General features: G+C 36.7%; 1 protein-coding gene across 2 annotated transcripts in view; it reads left to right on the top strand.

Annotated features, from left to right (window-relative positions):
* The first annotated feature begins 4,674 nt into the window (after positions 1-4,674).
* The window catches only part of LOC125843251 (uncharacterized), a 78,167-nt gene continuing 59,098 nt past the window's right edge, over positions 4,675-23,743 (top strand). The window contains exons 1-8 of one of the 2 annotated variants that reach the window (XM_049522461.1): positions 4,675-5,637; positions 6,914-7,058; positions 9,953-10,231; positions 10,429-10,596; positions 10,753-10,968; positions 11,771-11,865; positions 12,605-12,776; positions 19,356-19,780. In XM_049522461.1, coding sequence (XP_049378418.1) covers positions 4,781-5,637; positions 6,914-7,058; positions 9,953-10,231; positions 10,429-10,596; positions 10,753-10,968; positions 11,771-11,865; positions 12,605-12,776; positions 19,356-19,780 — 2,357 coding nt within the window. In that variant the 5' untranslated portion in view covers positions 4,675-4,780. Of the gene's footprint in view, positions 5,638-6,910; positions 7,084-9,952; positions 10,232-10,428; positions 10,597-10,752; positions 10,969-11,770; positions 11,866-12,604; positions 12,777-19,355; positions 19,781-23,743 lie in introns of those variants that run through there. The other variant, XM_049522462.1, reaches the window with a different exon arrangement.

Consider the following 23,743-nt stretch of genomic DNA (forward strand, 5'->3'; position numbering starts at 1 on the left):
TAGAAAATGGAATAAAATAAGTGAGCTTCTTGCTTGACTTAACTAAGTTAGTAGGTGAATCACCTACTTTGACATATTGACCAGTCCAAAGGACCAAGTAGGTGCATCACCTACTTGAGCTATATGGATCTAGTAAAAAAGGCCAAGGTTTATGGATCAGATTTGGGCCTATGCTAATGGACTCATTTGAGGCCTAAACTAAGTTAAATAAAAGGAAAATGAAATTTAAGCCCAACAACCAAATCTGTCAAGGCCCAATATTTAAGCCCAAGTGAAAGCAAGTAAGTGTATCACCTAATTTGACTTTTTGAGCTGCTTGATGTACATAAGCATGTGCATCACCTACTTGACCAATTAGTGGCTGAAAATGAAACTTTTTAATGGATATTCTTAAAGGTGAAGAAAGCTCAATATAAAGATATATTGGCTGCTATTCTCACTCATTTTAACACACATTATTGAGGATTAACTCCAACTCTTTCTCTCTTTTCTCGTAAGGATAAACAACAGCCTTAAAGTTCTTCTAGGATTCTTGAAGAAACCCTCATCTCTACAAGACAAGATAAGTGAAAACACTTATGGATTTAGCTTAATTCTCCCATGGATGATTAGGAAAACATGTTATTCATGCACAAGTATAGGTATAAAGGCATAATATTTCCAGAAGCTACTGCTTACTTCCTTGGTTACTAAGATACTTTTCTCTTCTCCTATGGTTTAAGTGTGAAGGGAAGTTGAAGTTCTAGAGAAATTCAAGTTATAAGGAAAAGTTGTAGAAATTGAGGTAATGTGACTGCTCCATTTTCTTCCTCCTTATGTATGAGTTTGGGTGATGAATTATGGGTGTGCTGTTATAAAGAACTCAAGGGGGTGGTGAGTTCAATAATTGGTTGTATGATAAAGAATATTTGAGTCTGTTTTATGGGTATTGTTATTGATGCATCTTGAAAAAGGATATATAATGTATGTATTGGGCAGAGAAGGAGGGTGTGAAGATACACATTATTTTAAGGGATGTATGAGCTTATTATCCGTCAATGTTAGCTATTGTTTTACGTGGCTCACGGTGTGATAGCTGCTAATCTTAGTTTGTCATGACTTATATTGTAGATTAAAACCTAAAAGGGGAGGCTAAATCGTGATAGTTCTATTGGTCAGAGGATAAGGTATGTAAGGCTATTCGATTTCTTATTTCTTTGGCATGAATCCAACACTTGCATTACAAAAAGTAAGCTTTCTAAGTGTCCTTGGTAGTGATTGATCCATAGTTGCAGTTCCTACTCCCTAGAGCAGTAAAGTGAGTAAGTATTCTAATATGAGTTTGTTACTAAATGTACGTGCTTAGTCTACCAAGTATTAACATGCAAGGTTTAAACTTGTTTCATCGTCAAAGTACCCTTGGCACATATTTCCCTTATATAAATCAAAATGATCCTAGATTACACATGGTACATATGTTTATATGTTGGATATATAATCTGCCCATATCATGCCAACTTGCTTCAATTATCTATATATATATGTCATCTTTTCACATGTTCATATGTTCCCTTTATTGGTTATTACTCCCATTGTGTTGGACTATAATGTTACCTCACAAGATCCATACTTTCTCTATTGTACATTTATATGTACTTACTTGGAATATGTATCCGTCCTAAAGTTGAAGTTGCCCACATTCTCCCTTGGTTCCACTTTCACGTATACCTTGTATTTGATATTAGTTAGTGAGTATTTGGTTATCATATAGAGTTCAAATCTCTTGGCTGAATGTTAAATGTCTTCACTTGATATATGCTTTAATTTGAGATGTCAAAATGCTTACTGAGTCATATAAGCTCCTAAGTATTACACGTTCATGTCACATTTGCTTCCCATGTCATTGTTATTATCGTAAGTCCATAATATGTCTTATACTACTGGTCCATAGTTCAAAATCTCAACAATGATTATGATCATCAAAACAACAATCTCAAAAGAGTTATGATCATCAAAAGAACAATCTCAAAAGAGTTAAGAACATCAAAACAACAATCTCAAAGATTAAAGAATCTAAGTGAAGCAATCTGTATAATTATGGGTGGCAGCCCAGGGGCAAATGCCTAGTATGGGTCGATCCTAATTGGTATAGAAGGGTGGCAACTCAGGGGTGAATGTCTAGCATGGGCCGATTCCAATTTGTGGAATTATGAGAACATCATCCCAGGGGTTAAAATGCCTAGCATGGATCATCCTCTTCTACTGCTGATCAGCTGGCCATTTGTATCATATGTCTTATAAATATTATAATGCAAAGAAAGGTAAAGACAAGAATGTAACATACACGATTCCACAAGTATAAAGCAAATGTGGTCTCTAATCCTTATGTACTGGTATTTGGTTTCACTTGAGCTCTCATTTTACATATGGTTGTATTATGCCTTACATATTCAGTACATTCTTTCATACTGACGTCCCTTATTGGGGACGCTGCATTTCATGCTACAGGTACATGTACTCAACTAGTAGTTCTCCCCAATAGAAACACATGATACTCAACGGTTGTTGGTGAGCTCCAGGTTGATTCGGGGCTTTGCCGAGTCTTTACTATGTGTAGTTCATAGTGGTACAACCATGGATTCCAGTAGAGCCTTTGTAGACATTGTAAAGCTATCATCTGAATTCATAGTTTCACTTGTCACATGTATCGGTTCAGCTAGTCAACATGTGTTGTATATGAAGCTTCTTATTAGTAAATATATCTGCATAATAGTAGTTTACTTTCTTATCATAGGTGACTTATAAAACATGTGTTCATATGGTACTTGTTCGCCTCACCTAGGGTTGGGGTGTGACAAATTCTTATTTTTTCAAGATCAGGAATTTCATTAGCATACCTGAGTTAAGGATCTGATAAAAAATAGCCCCCATAATACATTTGAAGTGTAATAATTGTTGAAGCCATATTCTTACCATGCCTGCAAAGTCATAAGAATACAATAAGATGATTGACAAAAAGCTCTAATTGACAAAAAACCCTAATCGAAAAAAAAACCTAATTTTAAACTAATTCTTTATGGAATACAACAAAAACCTCTATAATAATCTGATATAATCCAATTGGACCACTAACAAGAAAGAAATCCAACGCAATTGATTAAAAAAAATCATATACGAAAAGACCCTAGATTCAACAGATATTCACGACAAATGCCATTGAATGCATAATACTCAATTGTTATTAGGCTTGTTATTTGGCATGTAAAAAACCAAAATCCTCCCTAAAATCACACCACGACCTCTGCAACTACTAAGCCCTAATGCGAACTCAAAACAACAAAATTCAAAATGAAACACCAAAAACACAACTGCAAAACAAAGAGAATGAAAATCAGTTAAGAAACTTACAACTATGGAGTGAAATCAAACACTTCACAAAATAGAAAAAAATCGCGGTGAGCAACAATGTAAATCGGGATTAAAGGGAGTAGAAGGGTCTAGTTGAAAAGAAGAAAGGAAAGAAACGTTTGAAAGAAAAGAATTAGCCTATTTTTAACATGTCATTTCCTACGTGGCATTTTTAAATGACATGGAAAGCTATGTGTGGCGTTTGTAGTTCACACACCATTGAGTGGTCAATAAAAGGGTTTAAAATGTTGGGTTTCAGTGGGTTTGAGGGTACAGTTGGCAAAGTCAAGATGTAGTTCACACACCACTGAGTGGTTAAAAAAAGGGTTTAGAATGTTGAGTTTCAGTGGGTTCGAGGGTTCAGTTGGCAAAGTCAAGAGTAGAAGGGCTTAGGTGACAAAATGAGACAAGTACAAGAGTCTCTCAGACCATTCTGCCTTTTTTTAATCACAGTAACAAACATATATCTTTGACAAAATTTGATATAGATTTATCTAAAGATTTAGCATGTATAGATTATAGTATGTCTTAATTTTATGTAGGAGTCAACTGAGGTCACAACTAAAAAATCTATGTAATTAGATATACTTTACTACCATATTTTATTACATATACTTTCAAAATATTACATCTCATACCACTAATTAAGAGTTTCCTACCATATATTGAAGAAAAAAACACTTAGATACACGTATTTTGCTATCATATACACAAAAATAGAGAGTGAGATTTGTATATACTAGATACATAAGAGAGTGGTGAACGAGGTGAGAGAGAGGCGAACGAGATTTATTGTGAAACCTAGATACATGCGAATCCACTTGAATACAATGTATCTAGAACAAATTACACATAATTTTGATCCAATGTATCTCAAATGATAGATGTATTTGGACGTATCTAGAGTCACTAAAATCTGGTAAGATACATAATATTGCAAACTACAGTGTAACTAAGTAATTAACTAGAATTTCTGAAAGTTTTTTCTTTGAAAAAGGGCAACTAAAATCTGATATCGATATTCAAAAGTTGTATAAGAATATAGTTATAATTTTATTATATTACATAATAAGCTATACTATAATTTAGTTTAAACACAAACAATTTAAATAGTTTTACTAGAAAAGAAGTGTATACGCTGGATACTGGACAGCGAAAGGAATTTCATCAGAACACTCTTAAACGACGGCGTTTATTCCCAGCAAAATTTTACGAGCATCCTATATATTCCCCTTCTGTTTTTCTTGTAAACATTTCCCCTGTTGTTTCAACCGTTGTAACCGATCCATGAAATATTCCCAGGCGAAAAATCCTTCTCAAAAACCCTAGTCTTCTCTATCTCAATTCGCATATCTAACTCACATGAATCGCCATAACTAGTTGTAAAGTAACAATGGATGACAAAGACACAGAGCTGCTGTGTAAAGTCAGCGCGAACCATCTTTTTTTAGCTCAATTTGAGCCATTCCGAGCCACTATACGTAGTCTTCGTGTTCGAAATCCTGAACTTTCTCGAGTCATTCTTCAAACAATTGTTGCAAATGGAGGAAGATTCGATTCGATTATCTGGTCTCAATCTTGCCCGTCTCCTGCACTTCTCACTTTTCTATGTACCCTTGAACTTCTCCAATTTAACGAACCCACTTCCCAGCTTTGGTCGTTTGATGCTGCTGCTCTTAAATTAAGGGCTGAGTTCTGTTTGATCTTACAAAATGTGATTTCAAGGGTTTCGGAAAGCATTTCGAGTTCGGAATTGGGTGCAGAAGCTGTCGATGAAGTTGAATTAAATGGAGATGTTTCGGGCATTGATGAGGATTTGAAGGGTTTAGGTGACAGTTTGAGGGTTTTAGTGAAAATTTCTGATATGGGTTTGAGGCGCTTGAGGCCGGATTTGATTGAAATGGATGATGCCATAGATACTGGGGGAGATATTGTAGTGGAGGAAGAGGAAATGATGTGTTTGAGGAGAGTGTTTCTTGAAAATGCAGATATCTTTGATGTTTTGTCACTAAATATAGAGAAGCAAGTTGGTTGGATTGAAAATGAGGATTCGGATATGGCGATTACAGTCAGGACAGTAGTAAAACATAATGAGGTTGAGGATAAGGTGCTTAAATCGCTGCAAAAATGCATTCAAACTGCACATTTGGAAGCTATGAGGGAATGCCTGATGAATAATGATGTGGATGGAGCTGTTTCGCATATTCGATTTCTACATTTGAATTATGGTATCAACGAGGAGGAGTATCGGTATGCAGAATCATGGTTTTACATAGTTATTTGACAAGATTCGTGCTTTAATTCTTTAAGTTTACTCAATATCATTATTACCTAGTAAGTAAATTGCTAAGTGACTAGTACTTGAGGTTCGTAAGTTCATCGTTCTATGATTGCTGAAATATGACATACCTAGTTGGCTGTTGAAAATTATTTTGCATTAAAATGTGAAGCAAATTAAAACGTATTTCTAGGAAGTTATTACTATCTTGGATCCATTTTGATTGATCTTGGATGACTTTCTCTAAGATCTAGGAGTTAAATTGTTGAATGGATTACTACTTTGAATTTAACGGATTAGAGCTTAAAATAATACTACCTTGTAACTCTTTACATTTTCTAAACCAAAAAGATGTCAAAAAATGGCATGAAAACTATGGAAGATTAGGGTTCAGAATCCTAACAGAGGTGACAAACTCTAGGTGATTTCTTCTCATCTGCCTAAGGCCCTAAGCCTTAGTTGGTGAAATGGTCAAGATGTGCACAGGCTGGGCTGCACAACATTGTTGTGAAAAAAAAAAGATAATCACATTGAGTTTGAAATTATTACGGAGTTGTACTCTTTATATTAATCAAAATTGTTGAGGAGAACACAATTTTCAATTTCGTTGGATAAAAAAAGTATCTTTGGATTGGTCTGAAGTAGAAAGCAAGTCAATAAAATAAGAAGAAGGGAGTCATACTTACGAACACTGAGAGATGGACTTAGATATGCTTGACGAAGCTATTTACCTTATTAAAAGACAGTAGTACATCAACATATTAGTTTGATCAAGATTTACTTCATTGCTAAGAATGCTTTTATAAATACTGTTTTTGGATTAAGCACATTTCTGAGAATGAAGAGTTCCATTTTTATTAGAACTACTGTTCTCTTTAGTGTTATCTGCCATGCCACTGAATTTTAAGATTGAGCAGGCAATATAGATTTGGTTAATGAACATGACCATATGTTTTGCCTCGAATATTATTCGTTCTGTCCTCTGCTAATGCAGATCAACATGTTTTTGTTTTGATGGATGGTCAACTTGCTTTTCTTGTACTAGAAGAAAAAAAGAAAAGAAAAGTATATTGTGTTTCTGCCATCATGTGGATGGAGGAATTGGAAAAAGTATTTTTTTAACCACCTTTTCATTATGACTGAATGGATAGTGTTTGACGTGCTTGTTACTTCTTCGTGTTCAATTTATTTTCCTTGGCCATTCTTGCCTCTGTTTCATTATTATATTCTTGTTTCTGTTTTATGTAGTGTGGTCTCAAAAGATCTACTCAGAAGGGTGTTACCTGGGAAGGATGATTATGGAGATGCCCGGCGTGAGATGCGAGACAAATTCTTGTCAGTTTATGGGGAAGCACTTTCATCTCGTTGTACTCCTCTTGTTAAGATGATACAGGTGGTGATGATAATTCTTGCCAAAAGTACGCTCGATGCTGAATGTTGTTTTTTATGGCATTGTCACAAATAAGCTTTTGCAGCCCACAATATCTGAAATTATCTGATTACTTTAATGCTGTTTGCTTTTAATAGTTTCTTAGTAAAGTACTTCCTTTTAAAATGTTTGCTTGGTTGCACCCAAAGGTGTTGCATACTAGTCAATGAAGTAGGAACCGACCATGTGAAACTAGGGTTCAAATTTTAGTAAAGACAAAACACATTAGGTATTTTTTTCTTTTCTATTCAAACTTTGGTGAACATATTTAGCCAATACCTTGTTTGCCTACTGGGTCGAGCTCATCGCACCGGGCTTGCCTAGTGCGGGTACCTCTCCTATGTGGTTTGCGAGCTATTGCATAGGAGCGGGGATTTTACCCTGTGCGCACCCAAAGGGTAGCGGATGCGGGTTTCCCTTGTCATCAAAAAAAATATTTAGCCAATACCTTTTCTCGTGGGAGAAAGTATATAACCGGTGGATTAGTCGATGTGCACGAAAGCAGGCCCAAACACCATTGTCATAAAACAAGAATCTTTGGGTTGCTATTTTTTCCTCCTTCATGGCTCTAATTAGGTCTACTAAATGCTTGGTTATGTTTAAAATCCTTTTTAAGAGGTAATTCTTTACACAAAGTTAGCATCACTCTGATTACTCTTTTTCTAAAAAGGTTGACCTTGTAACCATTTTAGTTTGTCCCAAAAAAATTGACATCTTTCCTTTAATGAATTTGTTTTTTCTCTTTCTACCAGTTTGATCAAATATAAACTAACTACTATTTAGATTGTTTAAAATTTGATTTGGCATCTTATCAACTACCCGTTCGACCATTTTTTCACTTGAAGTCATTATCTTTAACAAGGTCACAAGGTTAACTACAATAATTTTTAAAACTTCTACTTTTAATGCTTGTTCATTGGGCTGACAAGAGTAATTTAGACGCCTTGCGATGTCTTAGAAGGATAATTATTCTCTCTTAGATTTGGGAAGAGGGTATGATATATATTCATGAGAAAATGTGATTGTTTCTACTTACAAACAGAAAGAGTTACAAAAAAGGACAATGTACCATCAATTGCGAAATGTACAACTCATAATCAACTGAGAGAATGTGCTGTCTGTTGGCCAGAATTATTGAAAATGAAGCTTTATAGAAGGCTGTGTTTTTAAAAATTGATTATAGAACTATCACTTACTTTAGTCTCTGTTTTAGATTCTAGCACCATTTCCTGCATTACATCTAAACATCCTGAAAAAATCCTTCCTGCACTTCTGTTATACTACCTAAGAGGGCTATTAGAAATGACAAAGTAATCTGGCTGGCCCTCAACTGTTGTTTGAACTCAATCCTTGTCTACAATAATCTTTTCCCACAAAGCTTCCTTCTTACCAGATCTCCCTAGGACTCCAACTCTCACTTCAGGTGTAATTTTTTCCTAATTACCACAAGCTTTTGGCGAGGGAGGTGGCCATGGGGTTCCTGCATGTATTGGTGTGGATTCCTAGGTACCTAGAAAGATGTTCTTCTTTGCTTGGTTGACAATAGTGAGGCCGATTTGACTAATGGATACTTGAGGAAGAGGATGATTACATATGTTAGCTAGTGATTTATGTGCAGAAGTTCATGCGAAATGTGGATAACCTCTTATTTACATTAATCAGGCGACTATCTGGTGTGAATGGGCAGTCTTGAATTTAGTATTTCATGAGAAGACCAAGCACGTTGAGATTGACTGACATTATGCACCAAATCCAGTATTTCATGGGAAGACTGAGCGATAGTCAATTTTGTGAAATCGAGTGATCAACTTGTAGATATCTCACCAAACTCCTCATTGGTCCTCGTGTTAATTACATTTGTAACAAGCTAGATACATATGACTTGTATGCACTAGCTCGAGGGTAGTGTTAGGATAGTAATAGGTATATACAATCCTAGTTGGAATAGAAATAGTAATAGTAATAGTAATAGGAATAGTATATAGTATCCTACTTAGAAAAAGATTGTATTGTAGTGTCCTAGTTGAAAAGGTATCTATTGTAGTGTCTATAAATAGGGTTTCTCTGTAATAATGCAAAAACAACAATTCAATAATATTTTTTGCCTATATTTCTCACAGCTATAAATGGTAATAAATAAAAACTATCACTAAAATCAGGAATTATTTATTAAAAGGTACCCATTCAAGTAATTTTTCCTACTTTAAAATTGAAAATTAATTCTTCAAATCAAGTTAGCTTTTTTGGGTCCTTGTTGGAGTTAAATGTTAATTGTGCTTAGATTAATATCATTATTATTACAGTAGCTTTAATTATGTTCGATGTTGTAATACTAAACTCCTAAATTTATAGTATCTTTTGTGTTATCCATAAAATTAACTTTTTTATAAAGAAGCTTGCGCTTCCTTTTGCTTTAACCCTGTGACTCTTTTCATTATATTTTGCATTTTTCACTTTTAAAAATACTAAATTGGAAACTGCTGTCTACAAGAACAAATTGCCGACTAGTATATTTTTTTGTATGATTTCGCCTAGCTCTGAGTGAAGGTCTAAATCAAAGCTATCTTAGGGCGGACAACCCACATGTTCTTTTTGATAACCCAGAAATTCCCTAGTGTGGCACACAGTTCCGAACTCGATGGATAATGGTTCGACTTTTACCCTTCTCCACTTCAATACTAGGTTTTTATGTGCGACAGCTTCAAACACGTGATATGCGCCTAACTGACACATCATTTCCTACGCCCTTACCACTGGACCAAAGTTCTAGGGCAAAACCCATGTACTTATTTTTTAAAATACCTAATAATACGCCCTTAATAAGTGGAAATGAATGTTAACTTCTTGAGTATTTACAGGTAATTCATGATGAAATGCTCTTGGAAGAGATTGAGAGTGTCAAAGCTTCTGAAAGTGATCAGATTCCTCTACCTCTTCAGCATCTCCAAAATTTTATCCAAGAACTGAATTCTGAGACAACTTTAAACAGCACAAATTCATTGCTGGAGACTGTTATTACTTCTTGCATGAGAGAAATGTACCAGTATGCTCGTGTTCATGGCGTGCATTTATTGGAATGTGTCATGGACACTGCCCTGTCTGCCGTGAGAAAGCAGAAACTGCATGAGGCTAGCAATGTACTGTTCACAGTTAACCTTTTGACTTTATATTCAGAAATCCCAGATATAAACCTGCTTTCTTTTGGTTTCAGCATAGCAATGGCACATTCTTATACTACTCAAAAAAAGAAAAAGAAAAAATAATGGCTCATTTTGATATTAACTCACTTCTTACTTTTTGCTAATAAAAACTCTTAATTCTTTTTTCTATTTAGATTCTTTTGCTGTTTCCCCGGCTCCAACCTCTTCTAGCCGTCCTTGGTTGGGATCTTTTGTCTGGTAAAACGGATTTAAGAAGGAAATTGATGCAGCTTCTGTGGACAAGTAAATCACAAGTTCTTCGTTTGGAAGACTCTCCACATTATGGGAACAGATCAGATGAGGTAGTTTCCCGTGCTTCTGTTATGATAGAATGGAGCAGGCGGCTGTTGTTTCCTTTTCCCACTTCCTTTCTAATGTTTTCTCTGCAAGTTGCATTATGTGCTTTCATGAGCGGATATGTTTGTAGGTTTTCACTAAAACTACCTTTATTTTGGCAGGTGTCCTGTGTTGAACATCTCTGTGATCTCCTTTGTTATCAGCTTGATCTTGCTTCTTTTGTAGCATGCGTGAATTCTGGGAAGTCATGGAGTTTGAAGTCGTCGCTACTGTTGTCCGGTAAAGAGTATATGCAGCAAGGAAATGAAGATGCGCATTGGGATCCCTTTGTTGAAAATTTTGTGCTGGAAAGATTATCTGTACAGAGTCCATTGCGGGTAAACTCTATGCTGTCCTTCCACGATAGAACTTTTACTGTTTGATCTGCTGATGTGTTTCACAGGATTCTGGATTTGTCTTTTTTGGAAGAGAAGTATCTTTTATAGAAGGAAAGTTTTAACCTTAATTGAAGGGAACCAGCTTGTTTTAAGTTCCACCTGTTCAGTTATTTTGTGCCCTCCTTTTTCAGTTTAAATCTATATAGTTTTGCTTTTTTTATATTTAAAAGTATCTTTTACTTACAAATTTGGATTGAGCATTTCATTGAAATGCATTTGCATTTACCCAGTGCCTTAATTACTTGCCTGCCATTGAGGCTGAGGTTCCATCTGCAGGTTGTGTGCATGGATCAAGTTAAGTGTTGTCTCTCTTCTTGATATAACATTATCCATAAATTCTGAAGATTCATTAAAATTTGAGTGGGTGTAGTTTGTCCAGAGATGAGGTGGAGAAGTGCTAATTGGTACGTGTTCACATGCCTCCCTAAAAAGATCATCATACTGCCTATATTCACCAGAAAATTAGAAATAAGTAGAACCAATCAGAGTGAGAAAATTTAAGTTTAAGATCATCAAAGTATATTTTTGGTAAATGATTGCACAGATTACTTCTCTCTTCTCTCTGCCTCCACCTCTCCTTCTCCTTTCTCTCTCTCTTTTTTGCTTCTATTATGAATTTGCTTTTCATATATCTTAAAATGGTATTTTTCTTACAGTTACTTGCTACATAGTAATTGCTGATTTAATTGTTCAGTTTCTTGTTTCATAATATTTTGGATCATAATATTTTGCCATCTTCTAGGTATTATTTGATGTGGTTCCAAGCATTAAGTTTCAAGATGCTATTGAATTGATCAGCATGCAGCCAATTACTTCCAATCTATCAGCCTGGAGGAGGTGTGGGGACTTGCTCTTTTGCAATGTGTTGTTGACTTTGGGGTCAATTTTGATGTTTATGTTGAAAGAAATAATTAAATAAATAAAAGTATATTCTCTCTAACAAGTTAAGATTTTTAATGAGACATTACACAATTTAACATGGTATTAGAGTCAAATTCATCCCAATTCATTGTTTACCCAATGCTGGGCCCCCATTATGTTGTCCACGTTCTAATTGGAAGCCTTTGATGTGCGAGGGGTGTTGAGTTTGTCCCACATTAGTTGTTAGATGGAGATTTTGTCTCTTTATATGGTCTTGAACTATTCTCACCTCATGAACTAGCTTGGGGTTGAGTTAGGTCCAACATCCATTTTCTTAACAATTTACGTCATGCATATAGATACTTTGGATTCGGCTGAATATTGGGCAGGCAAGCATGATTTGTTAGATAAAGTTATCATATATTGATGCTTGTGTCAAGATAGATTGCTGTAGTACACACCCCTTGGGGTGCGCACTTTCCTGGACCCTGGGTGAACGTGGGATGCTGCATTTATTAGCTGCTGTGCTTGTCGATGCATTACTTCTGGCAGATGGAGCTTATATTAATGTCCTTAATGTTACAATGTGATTATTCAAAATTCTATGTTTGTTCGTAGCATGGGGTTAAACTCTTTAAGGCTTACATGTGTATGGATGAAATAGGTTAACTTACTGCATACACTTTCCCGCTTTTTCCATTTGTATGTTTTGTAGGATGGAAGACATTGAACTCATGCACATGCGTTATGCTTTGGAATCTGCTGTCCTTGCACTTGGAGAGATGGAAAAGAATATAGGGGAGGGAGTAGGAAATGACCAGATCAATTCGTGCTACCTGAAAGATTTGAAGAACCATCTTGATGCCATCAACAACATTTTCCGCAAGGTGTCTGCTATCTGAATTTTTTTTATGTAGTTGTTCTTTCTCTATCCTTGTCTTCTGTCCTTTTATTTCAAGCCCATATTTAGTTATTAATGCAAGTGAATTTATAGTATGATGAAAAACATGACCTTGTTTGCAAAGATCATGGCACTAAGCTGGTAGAGAATTGTTAAACTTCATTCTCACTGATAAAGTAAAGAAAAATGTGAAATTATAATGCTTGTCTTTGATTTTTTGCATAGTTCTGCTTTCGAATGTTCAAATGGTTCACCTAGGATGTTGGTTAACTCCTTACTGTATCTCTTAGGTTGCCATGCATGTCAAATAGGTGATGTCTGCAGATGTTAATTGGGGAGTGGGCTAACATCCCTCAATTAATGGACAGCCCCTCTAAGTGAGTAATTTAAATTGAATTGATCTGAATCACAAACCATATGATGTCGTTTCTTTATGCCAATGTTTTAGTTAATTCAAAGAAGGTATGGTGTTTTAATTTATAGAAGTAAAGTGAATGGTTTAGGAGATTTGGATTGTCAAAAGATAGAGAATGATTTGGAAGACCAAAGTGCCTTATAAGGTAATCTATTTTACCTAGCTGTAGGAAAAAGAAGCAGTCTTCACTCACGAGAACCTGAACAAGAGGAAATTCAATCTCTGCTCTAGATGCTACCTGTGTGAAAAACAGGTTGAGACGGTCAATCATATCTTCTTACACTGCAAATGGATAGACCAGCTGTGGCAGATTTCATCCATAAGAGAGGAAGATCATATGGGTGAAACCTGAGAGAATTAAAGAAGTGCTAAGAAGCTGGAATAGAGATGTTGATGCAGTGAAGGAGGAGAGATGGAAAATGGTCCTAACATGTGTATGGTAGACTATATGGAAAGAGAGGAATCAAAAGTGTTTTGAAGGCAAACAGAGAAATATACAGAAGATCAAGACAGACTGCTTACGCCTTTATTATTTTTGGGTGAAACCTATGAGAATTAAAGAAGTGCTAAGAAGCTAGAATAGAGATGTCGATGCAGTGAAGGAGGAGAGATGGAAAATGGTCCCAACATGTATATGGTGGACTATATGGAAAGAGAGGAATCAGAGGTGTTTTGAAGGCAAACAGAGAAATATACAGAAGATCAAGACAGACTGATTACGCTTTTATTATTTTTGGTGCAAACAAGTAGTCATAGACAGCACAAAAGATGTTTTAATGCTATTGACTGGATGTAACTAGGAATACTAGGACTCTGTAAAGTGACAACTTTTGTTAAGGGAGACTACACTTTGATGTAGTATACTTGTGGATATATAGAGGTAAGCTTACCATTTAAAAAAAAAAAAGAAGATAGAGAAATAATGAGCAGAAAGTATGTTGTCAATATCCTGAGCAGTGTCTATAAGCTTGGAAATGAGGATAAATTGGCAGTGGAAAGAGAAACCTCTGAAATCCTTGTTCCTCTGCCTTCCTATATTATGAACTGTGAAAAAACTAGACATTTCCAGAGATATTTGACCAATCCAACCTGTTTGTGTAGAGGATTGGGTGTCTTTTGGAGAAAATATATTTTGTAGGTTTCTCCTTTTGTGGTATACCACTTGTATATGCCCATGTTGGCTTTGTTCTTACTAATGAAATACTTTACCTGATCAACTTTTTTTCCTGACCAATCCAACCATTAGGAGGAGGAGAATATGTATGAGGGGAATCCACTATAGGTGTGGGTTATATAGGGAAAAGAGGAGAAAATGGTTTCATGTAGAACTGTGCCATTCTAGCTCTTGGGGATTTATCATGATTCATTGACTAGTATGATATTTGGATATTTCTCTAGTTGAGAGGGCAGGGAATAAAATGTGACATAATCCCCTTTTCTTCCCCATTACTGGACCACCGAGCAAGACCCAGAAGAATCTGTAGTCAGAAGTGCTGCCCCCTCTCCTATTTCTTCCTTTTTGGCCATGACACGCTTCAATTTGTGATCCTGATCTTTCTCCAGCTAAGATGCACCAGGTTTGTCTGCATTTGGGCTGAATTAACATCAGTTACATGAGGTTGTGGCAAAATCAGAATATAAGCAGAATATCAGGAATGTCAACTCAGTAAGCGTTTGACTTATTTTTCGTTGCTTTTATGTTGAAATTAAGGCGAGGATGACGTCATACAGAGGTAGAAAAGCAATTTGCTATGTGGAGGGAGCATATCATGTTGCATCGAAGTTATAGAGACAGCCATTAATTTCCTGTTCATGTATGGATTGGGAGAAAGACGAAAAAGAAGATAGAACACTGCTTACTAATTCTCTCAAGCTATTAGGGTAAGTAACTAAAACATGTTTTAAGAAGGGAAAGAGATCAGTGATACATAATTATAGTAAGTGTAGTTTAATCCTATCTTATAATTTCAAGATTCTAGAATATTACAACATTCTAACACTCCTCCTTAAGTCGGTTCACACAAATCATTTTGAAAAAAATTAGGGGTAGGGGAAGGGGATATGGGGTAGAGGATTACAATGTGGGGAATCAGATTTTCACCAACAAGGTGAAAGTTTAGGTAGGCAACCATATGAACTACTAAGATTCCCTGTTTCATACAAATCATATGTACCAAGTTTGCTACATATATAACATGTTCCGAGACCGGCAAGGAATTTAGTAAATATCTACAATCTGATTAATTGACCTCATGAACTTTGTGACAATGTCTCATGAGATGATCTTTCTTGGGGAAATGATAATCATTTTCTATTTCTTCGGTAACTTGATGTAATGTGAGGCTCCTGTTACATTACATCATGACTTCCATAAAGGAGAGACAAATCATGGATGTTGCTCTCGTAGCTAGTGAATGTGTGAATTCTAGACTAAGAGGAGATGATCCAGGCATAATGTATAAGCTTGATTTAGAAAAGGCATATGATCATGTCAACAGGAAGTTTGTCCAAAACATCTCCAGTCAGATGGGCTTTAGAGAGTGGCTGAAATAGATTGTTTTTTGTGTCAAAACTGTTAGATTCTCTATTTTGATAAATGGAGAACCTGTGGTTTTTTTTTTGCTCAGGCAGGGTGACCCTCTCTGACCCTTTTTGTTTATAATAGCTATGGAAGGTTTTAACAACATGACGAGGATAGCCATTCAGAATAGGTGGCTGACAGGTTTTAAGTTGAGCAACATAGAAGGTGTGGACATGGAAATCTGCCATCTTTTCTATGCAGATGATACATATGCAGAGAACAGATCAGCCTCATTAGAATGATTCTTTTTATTTTTGAAGCAGTTTCAAGCTTGTGTGATTTTGAGGAAAACCATTTTGTTAACTATTAAGGAAGTAGCATAGATGCAGGGAATGTCCAAATTTGGGGTGCAGAACATACCAACTACCAACTGTAACTGTTTATTTGGGCATGGCTTTGAGTAACAAACACAAGGACTTGATGATATGGGATGGGATAATTTTTTTTTTTTTATGACAAGGAAACCCACAACCGCTACCCTTTGGGTGCGCACAGGGTAAAACCACCGCTCCTCTGCAATAACTCGCAAACCACATAGGAGAAAAGGGATGGGATAATTAAAAAGACACAAATTAGCAACATGGAAGACACAATATTTGTCATTAGGGGGCTGACTTACACTGATGAATTTTGTGTAAGATACATTGCCAACCTATATTATTTCCTTATTTCCTATCCCTACTGAAGGACTGAACAAGCTAGATAAATTGAGAAGGGATTTTGACAAAGGGCTACACTTGGTCAAATGGGAAATAGTCCAGCTCAACAAGATCTCAGGGGGACTTGGACTTAAGGAACTTGGAAGTTCAGAATGACTATTTATTGATGAAGTGGTTTTGGAGGTATGTGGAGGAAGAAGAAGCATTATAGAAGGAAGTGATACAAAACAAATATGGGCAAAGTAGTCATTGGTGTACAAATACAGTCACCAACACCTATGAAGTTTCAGTTTGGAATCAGGAATCTTTGGCCTAAATTTTCTTTTAATATTAGCTATAAGTTGGGAATGGCAGTAGAAGATGTTTGATTGGACCATCAACACTGATGACTTCCTATCCAGATTTATTTTCTTTCTGCAGTCAACCTGAGGCTATAGTGGCAGATAATTGGCCCATTCAAGGATGTAGATCACCTTCAGAAGGTATCTGAATGATTGGTAAGTGAACAGGTTGGCACTACTCTTGTAAGAAATCAGCAGCTTCAAAGGCACAGGTCCAACTCCTGACACAATCAGATGGAAAATGCAACTGATGGGATCTTCTCAGTGAACAGAATTCATAAAGATAATGTGAGGGAGCCATCAGGATGTGAAACAGGGACTTGGGAGCAGATCTGGAAAAGCGTAGCACCTTCTAAGGTTAAATGTTTCTCTTGGTTGGTGACTAGGAAGGCTTGTCTCACTGAGGAAGCTTTGAAAAAGAAGGGATTCCAAATTGTGTCCAAATGTTTTCTATGTAATGAGGCAAAAGAGACCAATAGTCACCTTTTCCTACATTGTAAAGCAACTTCACAGATTTGGTCTTTGTTCATGAGCTTAACAGGAATCAGATGGACAATGCGGAACATACTGCTGATCTTTTGAGTTGCTGGATTAGAATATGGGGAAGAAAAAGTCAGAAGAAGTGGTGGAGAATAGTCTCAGCATGTATTTGATGGACCGTGTGGAAAGAAAGAAATAGTAGATGTTTTGAGGATAGGTTTGATTCCATTCAGAAAGTGAAGTGGAATGGCATTGTATACTTTTATTTTTGGTGTACAGAAAATAATCTAGAGGATGTAGAACAGTTAGTTGATTTGTTAGGTTCTCCGTAAATACTCTCTGTTTTTCTTTTCTTTGGTCCTGAAACTTTTTGGAGGTCTCCAACATGTCCTTAATGCTGAGGAGTACAAACATTACCGATTTTCAGAAAAGATCATCCATCGTAGGAGTAGTTTGGCTCACCAAAATTTGGTCACACACTATATCAAGATCAAGCCTAATATGTGTCAACTGAAAACATCTTCTGACATTGCTCCAATTGTTTGTAATACTTGTAGTAGCGGTGTCAATACCAGTAGTAGTGGGCATCAATTCATTAAACTCTTCAATAGCTGCCTGAACCTGTCCAAGATGGGTAGATACATATAATCAATTGCTGCTTTTCTAAGGTTATTCAACAATAAAAGGTTAGTCGGGAATTCAGATTATAAAAGTGAGAGATGTCATTTGTGTATAAACCATGATCCTTTCTCCAAACTGAAAAACAAGTTTGGAAAGGACAAAGCAGAGGTATGCACTTTGAATCAAATAGACTTCCACACCAGGCATAATTGAGCATCAGTCTTTTCCCTTTTCTCCTAACTTTTTTCATCAATATCCTCATACTGTTTAATTAATTGATCTAGAATGCCTTGTCCCTTACACCATAATTGAACTGATAAAAACCAAGATAAGTAGTTCATATTACCTATCAAGGGTTTTGTGGGGATTGAATGGTTCAGGTTGCTGGAAGCTATGATTTTATAACCAAAAGCATTCGGTTCGTGTGACATTGTGATGTATCCAGGGAACTTCAACAATTATATCAAATCTTTAAGAAGCAACCTCAAATCAGTAGTAGGAGACAGTTTACAGAGTATTATAATGATCCCAAGTGCTGGAAGTATAGCAAGAACTGTAAAAAAAGATAGGATTGTTAGAATAAAGAGAAACTTGCCGGACAGCAATTGCCTGGTCAGGAAAATGGTTGGTATGCATTGATACCTGGATGGGTAGGTTTGGATTGAGGAGGTGAGTCTCAGGGGAGAAAATAGCTTGCTGAAAAGTTGCTGGGAGGCTTTTCTCACGTTGGTGCATGATTAGATCTCATTGGAAGATTTTCCCTTTTGCTCCCATATGTGACAATGTGGCATCTGGGTTCTACTCGCCCGAGTATCGCGTTTCTATCTATGCTGTTGGTTGTTGTGCAACACTCTCTTAAGGAAAAACAGGCTTAAAATAGTGGCCAGAAAATTAACATGATTTCTTCCGGACATAACTTGTAGATACATAGTGACTAATATTTCATAAACGCTCTGATACTATGTGAGAAAGAAGAGAGAATAGAGAACACTGCTTGATTATATTTTCTCCAGTTATTTGGATTTAAATAGTTAAGTTTAGATGTTCTAAGATAGGGACGAGAATCAAAGAACACATAATTACATGAAGTAATTGATCCTATACTATAACTACAAGATTCTAGAATAGATACAAGATTTTAACATAAATTATGTCTTAATTTATTAATTCCGGAGATTGATAAGTTTGGAAGAAGTATTTTGGAGAAGGTAACAAAGCTAGTCTTAGTAATATCTTTCTTCCAATTGAGAGAAAGTGGGAGTGAAAACAACTTCCATTGAATGATTTGTGATATTATTGCAACAACAGAAATTGATTTTTGTGTGGCTGTGGCTGTGGTTTGATTTTTGATTTCTAAATTTGGAGGAAGGATTTTTGAAGTTTGCTATATTTGTCTTGCCCCTTCTATTTCTTGTAATCAATCCTTGTATTACTTACAACAAAGGGATGTTTTTCCATGCAATCACAGATATTGATGGTGAACATTATTATCTCTCTTCTGCATATGGATGGTCTCTCTCTCAATTTGACACCTTGTGCTTCATCAAGCACCTCATCTGAGTCATCCAATATCTCTAAGGAGCAACAATTTGAGGATGCAGCTCAAGATGGACAAAATAAGACCGTTGTAATGTTAATAGGGCAACTGTTGAGTATTTTACGGCAGTATCTACCATCTTCAAACTCAGAGAAGGAAAATAATTGGGAAGTAAACGTATCTGCTGGTATTAAAGAAGCCATAGAATGGAGAATTATGAATGCGAAAAGATCTATTGAGGATTGGGAATGGCGTTTGTCAATTTTGCAGTGCCTTCTGCCATTCTCGGAAAGACAGTGGAGATGGAGGGAGGTTCTTACTATTCTACGTGCAGCCCCATCGAAACTGCTAAACCTGTAAGTATTGGTGTTTCTACATCGCCAATTTGATGCATATCATTTTGAAATGTCCTTTTTTCTGGACAACTGAGTCAAAAACCTTAAAAATGGCTGTTCCTGTTGTCCTCACTGTATTCCTTCTCTTACTTCATCAATTTGAATATTCGGGATGCCTTATAAACTATCTCTGAAAGAGTGGGATTATCTGACATTTTACTAATACCTAGAAGTATTTATGGTGGAAAACTGCTCTTTTTGAATTTGCATAGTCAACCTGTATCTCTTGTTTACTGGCTAGTTCTATCTCTTGTTGCATTTATAGTTCTTTGTGAGCCTGAATTGTATTTAATCTTAAATGTTTTTCCTTTCATGTAATGGTTAAATGTTTTAATTTATGCCATACCTTTGGAATCCTGGTTTCAACTTCACATCAATGACTTGCCTTCATTCCTTTGATGCTCTAGGGAATTAAGTCAGGTATAGTTGAACTGAACTGCTTGATTTTAAGATGGGTGATAAGCAGCTGTATCTGTATCAAGCCTACCATCTCTTCTCACAAAAGCATATTCTTCCTAATACCCATATTCTTAGCATGATGGATATTGAATAAACGGACGGCCGATGCAGAATTAACATTTCAGTGTAGGGTTGCATCGTCCCGGTGATACATTGACCATATTGCCTTGGCTTTTTGTCATGATCCAAATCAGGATCGAGCAAACCATCTATCTCATATAACCATGTAAACTCAATAATCTAATGTTAAATAATTATATCATTTAAAGCATACATGAAGTACCCTAGAGTCTTTTGTTGACAAAATGCTCTCAGACACTCTTTTTGAGGACCTTCTCTCTCCTTCCCTCTAGGAGGGGATAGCTCCTTTCCTGATATCCTTCCACCGGCAATCTCTTTCTTCCTCTCTTGACAAAATGCTGCCAGACACTCTTTTTGAGGACCTTCTCTCTCTTTCCCTCTAGGAGGGGATAGCTCCTTTCCTGATATCCTTCCACCGGCAATCTCTTTTTTCCTCTCTTTTCTCAGGCAACCACCTTCTGCGGTAGTCTACCTTCTCCTTTTCATGAGATCTTCCTCATATTATATTCTGCATTTTTAGAATGGGGGAGAACAAGATCTATTTATTTTTTTGATGACTGTGGTGTCTGGGCCAGCTCTCGTGCACCTAGACTTATTCCATGGGATACCTCCCACCTCCCACCTCCCACCAACAACATGTACCAGCTAACTCTGTCCACCAAGGCTAGGACAGATGGGAAGAATCACCTAGTGTTTTTGCCTTCGTTGAGTTTTGAACCTGAGACCTCAGGATTCTCAACCACTTCATTGACCACTAGGTCACACCCTTGGGTGCAGAAAAAGATCTATTTTATGCTGGGTTTTAAGTCTCTGTGGTTTGAATGGGTGGAAAGAAGTCGTAAGATGATGATGAGATCGACCATGAGTAATAAGATCATGGAATGGATCTGCCTCCCTTTTAAAGAAGCCTCAACAGACCATAAGAAAGTGGTCAGCAGATGGAAAACCACAAAGCAGGATTCAGAGCACTTCTTTTTCCAGAAAGCATAACGAGCATGGGATATATATGAGTAGTGTGTCCTTAAATGGAGGGGGAGGATCAGTCCTAATTATTCCTGAATCAGCATTGAATGCATGACATCGTTTTTAAGATATGGAATTTTATTAAATGCTCCAAAAAATTGACAGAGGCTGTCCTTCCGAGACTTACTGAGGCCAAGAACCTTCAAATAGCAGAGCTGAAAAACAACAAAGGTAAAATTGACATTTCTGAAACAACTGATGCTCTGGAGGATGGGCTTTTAAAGAGATGTCTAGTGGGGAGTTTTGGAGAAGAGGCACATGAAAGACCCACACTTGCTTTTAAAGAGATGTCTAGTGGGGAGTTTTGGAGAAGAGGCACATGAAAGACCCACACTGGCAGACTTAAGGTTTAAAGAGATGGTCATCAACAAGTTGGAGAGATATATTTGGGGTGAACATCTATGAGATGCATGGAGATGTTTTAAATTCGAATTCCTGAATAGATACATGGTTGAGAAAATTCTTCAAGGGCAATGGTTCTGGAAAAAGCTCAGACTTCAACTAGAATGGTGGAACCCTATGGAGGGGAGCACCTCGAACTCCATTTGAGTCAAGGAAACTTGGATTAAATCAGTTAGAATTCCTCTCTATTTGTGGCACAGATTTTTTTTTCTCTAGATTTTGGAGAATTTTGTGGGGGTTGGGTGGGTACATAAGAAAAAAACAGAACTCAAAAACCATTTAAAATGGGCGAGAATTCTGGTTCTAAATGATGGAAGAAACTTTCGGAGGGAGCCAGGGAGTTGTCGATAACTCTAAGTGGAATCACTTACAACATTCCAATTTGACCAGAAAGCAAACCAAGATTTGAAATGACACCAGATTTAGTTGAGGGTGTCACTGGAAAAGACGATGCATATGAGTTTCCAGTCAAGCTATCTCCAGTGGACAAAAAGGGATTACTTCTGCGAAGTACATAAATCCCATGTTTATAGGGATTCTACTGACAAGTACCATGTAGGGTGTACTTCTTCAATAGATGGAAGGCTGTGTAGAGAAATGGCACGCGAGGGGCATAGGGTTCTTATAAATGAGGGCAACAAGCTGGCCAGTACCATGAGCCTGATTGGGGTCATCTTTTATTGATTCACTTGGGCCTGATTTAACGGCCCATATGATTTTTAAGGACTTTGAAGGCTCAAATTCATCAGCTTATTTCAGCGATGCTTCCTTCGAAATTTCCGAACTCTTCCCAATACATACTGCATCACATGCGAAGATACAAAGTGCAGTAGACCCAAACTGTTTTGCAAAAGCAGTGGCAACCATTGTAGGTGTTCCAAATTGGGTAACTCGACATAGATAGTTGCGACAGAAACTGCAGTAGAGACATGATGATAAGAGCAGGGTAATTGAAAAAGGTCGATTGATTTTGCCAAACAAAATTCAATCATCTCTGTAGAAAATTGGGAAGAAGAAGAGGCATTGCCACTTCTTATTGGGCATGAACAAGCCATTCTAGAAGTCTGGGTTCCACAAAATATGATCAAATCAGTGTTATCAAAATCAAACAAGCATATAAAAGCTCTGAGGTCTATTGGGACTTTAAGTGCTTAGCACAAATAAAACATGGGTTTTAATTGATAAAAAATGCAAAGGGAGAAAACAAAATACAAATATATATGTTTAGTTCAAGACTAATAATTATAAGCATGAATGACAAATATATGAACAAAGAAATTGATTTTTTTAATGATAAAGTGAAAAGTCAATTGTTTAGGGTCACCTCTTCGGAAGAGGCTCATTGGCAAGGAAAGTATGCTTCAGAACCTTGATGACGACACTGAAACACACATTAATCGAGGGGAAGCGCCCAACACATTTTGAGCTTCACTTTAGGGCTTAAGTGCGCCTTTGTCAGCGCTAGATCAAATTAAGCAAAATGTTAGTGGCAAATTTCCTGGGTCATGAGAGGTGGTTTTGGAACTTCATTACAATTAATAGCTGCAGACAAGCTAGAAGGTTGAAATCTGATAGTGTGTGTAAGAAGACCAGATTCAAATGGGAACAAAAATAAAAAGATTAGTTTCTTCTGATGTTAAATTCAAGAGTAATGGAAACAAAATGTTACACCCCAACTTAGGGACGCAACTGGTACCTGGTGCGACTCTTGACCTCGAGCCGATCCTTCTTGGACAACTAAGCTGTAAGCGTAATACCAACCACAAAATCAAGAAAACAAAAAAGTATATCTCGGCTTAAAAATAAGCCAGCGGCCGACAAGGCCCCCTGTCAACATAACATGTGGTGAACTCAGCGAATCCCAACAATTTATATAGAACAAAAACTAAATCCTGTGCAGGCCATCAAAGTCACCAAGCTGTCTATAATCAATTAATGCTATGCGTGCCATCGAGGCCA

This window comes from Solanum stenotomum, chromosome 10 (genome assembly GCF_019186545.1).
Source record: "Solanum stenotomum isolate F172 chromosome 10, ASM1918654v1, whole genome shotgun sequence".
NCBI classification, from domain to species: Eukaryota; Viridiplantae; Streptophyta; class Magnoliopsida; order Solanales; family Solanaceae; genus Solanum; species Solanum stenotomum.